Genomic DNA, 9,362 nt, shown 5'->3' on the forward strand with positions numbered 1-9,362 from the left:
TAAACATGTAATTGGACATAACTGGATTGATTTAAAAAAAATGTTTTAAAAACTTTGTTATAATAACTTTGTTATAATATCTTGATACTGCTTTATTAATTTCATTCAGTTAATGATCTCATTTACAGTCTACCTTTCTCTTGCGTCACAAGAACAAGTTGTTCTCAATCAAATACAAAGTATGCAACCATCCTGACATTTAAACAGAGAGTCAAATACAGAGGACCATTCCATTTAGCACAGGAAAACTTTGTAAAAAGTAAGTCTGTTGTTTCCTTTTCCTAGCTGACTTTATATCAAAACAGTTTGAAATGAATGCTTCCAGGGTCTTGCATAAAGAAGAAAAACACTTTCAAAATTTCAAATAATGTAAAAACTTTATGATAAAAACTTTTTAAAATCAAATTATCTCGTAAAATCACGTATTATACTGAGCTCATTCATAACCTGAAATTCTGGTTTAAATGCATTTTTTTTTTAAATTTAGGATGTCAAAACAAGCCATCACAACACAGGATTCCATCACGGTGGAGACATCGTTTGGAGAACATGTCATAGAGTTGTGTTATGGCGACATTACAGAACTTCCGGTGGAGGAGAAAGTGGACATCGTCATGGTTTCCGCTTTTATTGGTTAGTTATATGTCCTTTAATTATTATAACATGATAGCATAACGTGTAAAAACAAAAATTAATAAATAAATGTTCACCGAATGGTATGCTTGTAGTCAATTAACATCTTATTAATACAATTGCACTGTATACAGTTACAAGAAATAAATTTCATATTTTCCATCGTAGTGTGTATTTGTAATAATGTATATTTTAAAATGGTGTACATACATGTTAGTAACATGCATCGTTTGAGTTTTACGACATGGGAATTGTGTAATATTTCATGGCACTCTCATGTTCATAACAATTCATATTCATATATAATGTCATATTTGAATGTTGTGTATTGTAGGCGACTATACCCCGGTGCATAGATCTTTGATAGGAGCGCTGGAACACAATCTGGGAATATCCGTGCGTAAACTTTCAAAGCATAAAGACATGGATCTCCGTGTTCACTACTCCTGCTGGATTTCAAAACCGTTACCCCCGGGCCTACCGTTTGGGCGTGTGCTATGCTTTGAAAAGTGAGTATAAATTATCACTCACTGTATTTCAGAATGATGTAGTTATTGCTATAATTTTACTGTAATATTACAAATTGCTTAGTTCAGTGTTGAATTTTTAATCACAGCATAGCACCTCTCGTGTTTAATGTTTTTTTTTGATCAATTTTATGCATATTACATTAAAAGGAATGTTTCTTTCCTAAATATGAACTACACATTGCTTCTGGGAAATTTTCAGTTCAAACATACAAGGCTTTTATGTTATACCGCGTTAGTTCCCGTTATTTTACAAAACTGGTGCTTTATAACGCGAAATGAGAAATTACGTACGAAAGTGGGCTCAAAACATGGGGAAGACAGAACTATCTTAAACTGCTTAACAAAAACAAATCGAATCAAATAAATCATTTTAAAAATCCTCTGTTCTGTCCGCGTAGATCTGTATGTCGAAATTGCATTTGTTGTTGCAGAACTAGGGGAAGTAGTGATGATTCACTCACTCGACAAATTAGAGACGTGTTCAAAGTTTTGGTCCCTGTCCTAAAAAACCAGAACACAACAATCATTACACCTTTACTGGCCACAGGAAACCAGGTAAGTATTAACAACAACATTAAGCACAAATTACGTAGCTGTTGATAACTGGACACTGTATTATAACATTCAACGTAGTTGCAAGGGAAAGTACTGTTCCGTATGTGCATGTATTCTTTATGGTGTTGTGGACACAATTTTTGAACTACTACTTGCTACAGAGCTGTTAAGTAACAAAGAGTAAATGCGTATTCATTTGAAAGTCGAAAGGTTAAGGGTTAAGATTAGTACAAGATTATTCTACGTAGAGTGCCATACAAACTTTTGGTCTCGAGTTTGCTATGAAGATGAGTGTTGACTTGGAAAAGACACCTATGTAAAGGGTCAAAAGAAATAAACTAAGTTAGAAATTAAAGTACGTCGCGGGTTCGAATCCCACTGTGGGACGTGGAGACCGGTCCTTCGGATGAGATTGTATAAACCGACTCCGGAGGTCCCGTGTCGCAGTAGGTGCTGGCACGAAAAAGATCTCACTGCTCCATGGCCGTAAGTGCCGAGCATAGGACAAAATTTGCAGCTCTCCACCGGCAAGTGGTGGCGTCTCCATATGAGTGAAAAATTCTCGAGAGGGACGTTAAACAACATACAAACAAACAAACAACGTTTCTAACTGTGTTTTGGTCCCTATATAAAGATCAAAAATTGATATTTATATGTACGTTTCAGTCTTGTTACAGAGATGCATGGGTCTAGAGAAGGATGATATTGATTTCAAGGTCAAAGGTCAAGGTCAAAGACATTGACAGGTGTTAACTAAGTTACAAGCACACTTGAAAGAGTTTCCCCCTGACTTTTCAAATCTCAATGATGAAACACAGTCATGCTTCCTTCAAATTTTTGTAAAGAGTGGTGAATTTTTTTTTTTGACAATTTGAAAGTTAGCAGACAGACAAACGAACGCATTTTAATCAGAGAATCTAACAAGCTTATGCTAGATCCAGAACATATTGGCTCCATTTGTCCCACCGAGTGTAAAACCAAGACCAGTAGTTATTACAATTTCCGGTCAAATGTTAACTTTGAGACAAAGTACAGTGACAAATGTTTCAGAAAAGCGTGTACAAATGCGCATAACCAGGCCCGTAGGAATTAATCAGGGGACCGTGCCCCTCGTAATTTTGTCAGAGGAATTGTATACGTGCCCTCTCATGATCTTTATTTGTGCTTGTCAAAATAATTTGTAAGCTTGCCCCCCCCCCCCACTCCCGCCCCCATTAGAAAACTTCATTCAGGATAAACAACATATCAGAGTATACAATTAGACAAGGCCCCAATGACAAATGGTACTTTGTGCAACAATAAGTGAAATGTTACGTTTTTCATTCATTGCTTTTTTTTTACACAGCGCTCAGATAGGACATTGGTTCTACAGGCGACAGTGCAGGGTGCCATCAGCTGGATCCAGGCAGGACTTCCACTGAAAAAGTTAAAAATAGTAGTGTTTGGCGATCAAGATGATGATCTTAACAAATGTTTCTCTAGTTTAAAAGGGGTACATATGAAAGCACACAAGAAACAGGTTCGTCTGTTTGTTTTTTTTATTAAAAGAAGGGATAGAATACGTATAGAGACACATGGAATTGATTCCTTATTATCCGTTATTCCCTATACATATCAATGTTTATTTTAAAATGTGCTTTACGGTTACAGTAGTGATTACTGATTTAAGATAAGTTCTTTTTTTACTGTTATTAATACAAAAAAACCCCATGTAATATTTATTTTATATTTTTAATTCACTTTCTTTTAGAAGAAAAACGATCCTTCCTACGATATATTTCTTGTTTACCAACCAAGTGATTTGACAATAGTAAAGACATTATCCAAGAATCTTTGCAACCGGAAAAATGATTTATCTATTTACTCCAATCCTTCCACATTTAATGAGAAAGAAGTATGGCAACAAAGCATCTTTGATCTTATGATGGGAAGTAAAAGGTTTGTGATACATATTGTATTACGTCATTTTTAGGTCATCAGTTGTAAGTATTCTTGTGTATTCTATTATTAGTACGTGCTGATCATGGCTCTTAGGATCAAAAGTTATAAAAAAGGGAAAGGGCATAGAGTAATCCAGAGTTTTAATTTGTCATTATGAATGAATGCATCTTGGCAGTTTTCATCAAAAGCATGCACTCATATGTCATGTGGCTTAAAAAAGGGGATTTCAATATTCTGTATCCATTGGTCAGAGCCTTGTGGACTACGGGCCATATAAGTTTGCTTTATGAAAAAAAACAAAACCAATCTTCATGATATATATCTTACTCGTTATTTCAGATACCTTTCTTTCCCTCCACAGAATTGTTCCAGTACTGACCTCTAATTTCGTTCAGAGTGGAGAATGTTTGGAGATGTTTAATATGGCGATCTGTTGTACCCGTCGCCGGGGGAAGGATTTTCTAGTCCCCTTGTATTTCGAGACAATTCAAATTATTCCAGTCAGCATTAGTCTGGTTCAATTCCTTGACTGCAGGTACATTGTATGCACGGTGCCCCTAAAGCACTTCTCAAAAATTACCCTGTACATGTTTCAGTCTTTGTCCAAGTGATCTTGTCTATTTTTTAATGTTACACAGAGAAACAAAGGAAATTCGTAGTTGAAACAAATGTTCATGTTCTTAGTGATTAAAGTGACGAAAACTCAAAGTTGATTGATAGATTATTTGCATATGTATTACATCTCTTCGAGAATTTTCACTCATATTGGGATTTTACCTGTACTCGGCACTCACGGCCATTGATCAGTGAGAGCTCTTATACTGCAACATGGGAATTATGTTTATACCCGTCAGTGTCACCCGAAAGCCCGGTCTCCACATTCCGTATTGGAATTCGAACCCGCAACCTAAGGGTCAACTGAAAACTTTACGACTGTCAGAACAGAATGTTCAATCCACGGCGTGACGCATAACCTAAGGTCATTTGGAAACAATGATAATCACTGGCATATTTATAAATAATTATAGCTATGCTTGGGTCCAAATTTTACAAGAGGAGGACTGCTGAAAGTAATATACTTGATGCAAAGCTTACCTTTGATTTGAGAATGTTTAAACGAAGGTCATCCAAGAAAATTTAAGATCATCTGCACAAACTTTTTTTTCCCGGGGCAATATTGGAGAAACATTAGAACCTCACACTTGATATATGAAGATTGCGTATGTCCTGATGAAATTTCTGGACGAAAAGCCGCATTCATTGATTATGGCAATGTCAAAGTCTCTAGCAAAGGAAATCATTTTTTGGGGGACAAATTCTGTTTTGTCCACTTTTTGTCCACTTAAAACGAACACAAGTGAAGCATTTGTTACAGTCCTTGGGCGGACCGAGGAGGGAGATTAGGTGGTATCATTCATAAGCTGTATTTGAACATTAATGCAAATTGAATGTTTACACATTATTTTTCAAACTATTATCATATCAGTAAAAGAAGTAGATGAGATTTGATAAAAAAAAGGCCATATTTACTATCAGTTATAGCTCAACGACAAGCAAATGTATGACCAAATAACATGGCTTCCCAAAATTAGTTGTATTTTTATTTCAACATTTCATTGCTCAATTTGCCAACCTTCCTGGGGATACAAAAACACACATATATTTGTTACAGAGTACGAAAGGAGGGTGAGACGGCTGAGGAAAAGATGGAAGCCGCATGCGTTCGACTTTTATTGACAGAGCCAAAAAAGGAGGAACATATTATTAATGAGAAAGAAGACCAATTCAGTCATGACGTCTTTATTTCGTACGCTCACAAAAATCCCAATGAAGGACACTTATTGCTAGAAGAGTTTGAAAAACAGTTTCCAGAACTTGACGTTTTCTTTGATAGGCAGGATTTAGAAGTCGGTAAGATTAGTATTTTCAGTGTTTAAATTGGATTTTTGGAATTACAAAAATAAATAAGACTAACGTTTCTATTTCGTTTGGGAAAGGGGGGGGGGCACTTCTCTTGGACAAAAGGCTTTCCTTCATATTTAAAAATCTTCTTGCCAATTTAAGGGGGTCCGTGTTTGAAAGGTAAGGTTTCGATGTTATAAATGGTATATCACTTTATGTATTTGAAACTCTGTTAAGGGGAAAGACGGGGTCTAGACCTCCCTGACCCCCCCTCCCCCCTTCCCGGATCTGCTACAGTACTGGTGTTAACATATCACGTTTATATAAGGACACATGCTACAAACAAAAACTTGGATGCATGGTTTGGTATACCGTATATTTCTGGACTTGTTTTTGGTGGTAAATGATGCATAACTATTTATTATAAAATCTCTAAAATACATAGAAAGTGTAGTCTTTTAAAAATGCTCAGACTTATTTGCGTTTTGCCATTTCCCTGATACATCTATACATTTTTTTTTATCACTTTATGGGACTGATTGAGAATTAAAAATGAATTATAAACTTTATGCTGCTAAACTCATTCATTTTACTTGTATAAACATATATACTTTGTTATTTTTATCCTTTTGGAAAAAAGACATGTTTGTAACATTTGTTCTTAGAGCGTGATTATAAAAATTGTAGTGGAAAATTTCAGGAACTTTGGGTGAAGGGGAGAGGTTTAAATTTTCAACGGCAGAGAAAGTCATTGTTCCTCATGACTCTGTTTCTCTTTTGACTCAGGCGGTCTGTGGCAGAAGAGTCTGTATTACTCCCTGGACTCGGTGAAATGTGTTATCGCCCTTGTATCAAGCAGTTATCTGTCGTCTGTGATTTGTCAAGAAGAATTCAATATCGCTTTGTACCGATGTCATAAGACAGTAAGTATTCATATCATGTGTGAAAATAGCTCTTTAAAATTTAAATGGATGTTTTCCTCTCAATGTACATAATATAATAACAAGCGACGGCTTTTGTCTACTAACCCGCCACAACCCCAAGTTTGTGAAAATAGAATGGATACAAAAACCCGTGGTTTACGACTATGAAGTAACTATAAAAGATAACTTTTTAAAAATATTTTCCCCAATTTATTTATGGTCTGATGACACGTTGCTCGAATATCTGTTTTGTATTTCTTCGTAATATACAACAAATTAATCATAATTATCATTATCTTGTGGTTTTTAAAACTTTTTTCAAAATGTCTAAGTAGACGAAGACACCAAAGAATTGTGATCTTGGTAATGTTAGTGATTTCCAGTAGGATCATATTATAGTAAATAACATACTGTGGTATTTTGCACACATGCCTGGTAAGGTACCTCAATTTTTTGTGAGGAAACTTGTTAAAGTACAATACTTCAATGACGAATTCTTGGAAAAAATTATATATTACTGCCGAACGTTTCGTCTGACCTTAATTACATTTGCTCTAGTTGAATTTGGACAATGAAAGATATAATTTGAATTGCAAAGTCTCAAAGCTATTATATGATGAATATTATCAACTTTTCAGCCGGAAGATTTTCTTCTCATACTTGTTTGCATTGAGGATCTGGCATCTGTCCCTTGTATCTACGGTGAACATAAACTGATAGACGGCCGAGGAAACCAGTACAATGAACTGGTCCCCAATCTTGTTAAGGATGTAGCATACTGGGTTCTAGAAAAGAAAAGACCACATTATGTCGCAAATACATCTAAAAAAGTATAATATTCAGAAAGAAATAATATAAATGTTGTGTAAATCTTTACATTTGTATTTTTTGTTGAAGTGTGGACTTAAAGAGTAAAACAACGTTTATTTTCCTGTGCAGGTTTCTCAATATTTTGACTTTGCAAAGAAGGCTGAAATTCGAAAGAGAGAAATATATGACAATTATAGAGTGAAAATAAATAGCATCGAGAGAAAGGTTCCTTTTGATATGACACCTTTGGACCAGTCTCCTTGTCACGTGGTGGTCAGCGTCAGTCAGAATGACCTCAGTTTGGCCACAAGTTTGTTGTTTCAGCTACAAAAAATTAGTCCAGACATCAACACTGTTCTTATCAGTGACAACACAGGCATTGACTTGAAGTGCTTACAGACAGCTCAAAAGATCGTTGTTTTTATATCAAAACAGTATCTAGAATCAGCTCATCACTTAGAGGAACTATTTATCGCCATCATTCGCCAGCGGAGTGAAAAAGAGAGGAAGGTGTTATACGTCTGTCGAACCATGGAAGTAGAGGAACCTTCCTTTGCAAATTTGTTACCAGTAGATGTGTGTTTGGGGGATGAGTTCTGGGGGAAGATGTTCAAAGAATCAAGCAAAACGGTCAAGCTGGATTTAATGGAATTGAAAGGGTCATTCTCATATAGATCGCAAGACTTCGCAGCCATGACCAAATTAGCAGATGACATATTGCTTGAATTTACAGGGTTTGTACAGAGTTCATTATGGTTGAGTGAAGAATTTTTTTTACATTTCTGTTGTATATGCTTTGCGAACGTAACAACTGTCAACCAGTCGTTCATTTACATTCCAAATTACATATTTCAAGGTTGAGGGTACTCTAAACCAGATAATATATTGTTAAGTGTAAAATAATGAAATTGCAATCACATCTGGAAACTGATAAGACGATAAACAAAAAATACTTTCATTTCAGTCACACACATTCTAAACAATCACCAATCATTGCAAATGCAGGGAAGGAAAACTCAAATGTGATGCTGGCATTAGAGAAGGTAGATACATTTCTGAAATATAGATTTATTGCACGTTATCAAGATAAATAATATTTAAAATTTTAAAATATCTTTTTTCCAGTGTCTTTTAAAAACGGGACTTTCTTCCAAGAAATTGGGGGCAAATTCAATGGAAGCTATTTCCAAATCTCCGTCAAAAGAAAGCAGCCTGTCTAAAGAGAGAACACATGATGTACCAAAATCAGAACCTCTCACCTCACCAAATATCCAATCAAATGGATCAAATGAGAAAACAGATGATGCACCAAAATCAGAACCTCCCACTTCAGGGAGCAACCAATCAAACAAGTCATTTGCAAAATCTACATCTAAAAGTGCATCAACTAACACTGGAAACAAATCTTCATCATGCAATATTCTCTGAACTTCTACATCAACTGGTCACACAATTTTTTTTACCTTTTTTGAAACTCACCGACTCCTTGTAATATTTACAACTTTGTTATATAGTTAACACTGCATAATTACTGTTATTGTATACATCAGAGATAACTCGGAGACATAATATGATTAAGAAATAAATGCTCTATTTTTCTATATTTGCTAAGATATATTGGTCAAAGGAGGATTTTGTACAGTAACACGGGTACAATATGTAGTGATATTTATTGCCTGTTGTTATTATTATTCATTTTTATTAGGATTATTTTACAATGTATAAGGCTTAATTAATAAAACGCAATGAAAATACAATATTGCAGTTTCTTATAATGGTAAAGATTAAACTAGAGATGTGCATTTAATATCCTCATTTCAGTTGGCAAGGAAGACATTTTGGTGTGTGTGTGTGGGGGGGGGGGGTGGTCACTTTAAATCTCGTACACCGTAAGACAGAGGCGCCCGCGTGGCGCAGTGGTTAGAGCATTTGCTCTAGAGTCCCTCAGTAACGAGTTGATCCTTACGTCGCGGGTAAGGACCGGTCCTTCGGATGAGACCGTATAAACGGAGGTCCAGTGTCGCAGTTGATGCTGGCACGAAAAAGATCCCTCACTGCTCAATGGCCA

At 35.6% G+C, this 9,362-nt stretch overlaps 1 protein-coding gene across 1 annotated transcript; it reads left to right on the forward strand.

Moving 5' to 3' along the window:
• The first annotated feature begins 470 nt into the window (after positions 1-470).
• Positions 471-8,995, forward strand: LOC133175136 (uncharacterized). Its single transcript, XM_061310263.1, has 12 exons — positions 471-633; positions 968-1,142; positions 1,595-1,718; positions 3,064-3,237; positions 3,472-3,656; positions 4,021-4,194; positions 5,332-5,570; positions 6,348-6,484; positions 7,123-7,314; positions 7,424-8,028; positions 8,259-8,337; positions 8,420-8,995. The coding sequence occupies exons 1-12, from the start codon at positions 489-491 to the stop codon at positions 8,720-8,722; spliced, it is 2,532 nt and encodes an 843-aa protein (XP_061166247.1). The 5' UTR covers positions 471-488; the 3' UTR covers positions 8,723-8,995.
• The last annotated feature ends 367 nt before the right edge of the window (positions 8,996-9,362 follow it).

Source organism: Saccostrea echinata, unplaced genomic scaffold, assembly GCF_033153115.1.
Source record: "Saccostrea echinata isolate AGI-Se365-2 ecotype Australia unplaced genomic scaffold, CSIRO_AGI_Sech_v1 ptg000002l, whole genome shotgun sequence".
Classification (NCBI taxonomy): domain Eukaryota; kingdom Metazoa; phylum Mollusca; class Bivalvia; order Ostreida; family Ostreidae; genus Saccostrea; species Saccostrea echinata.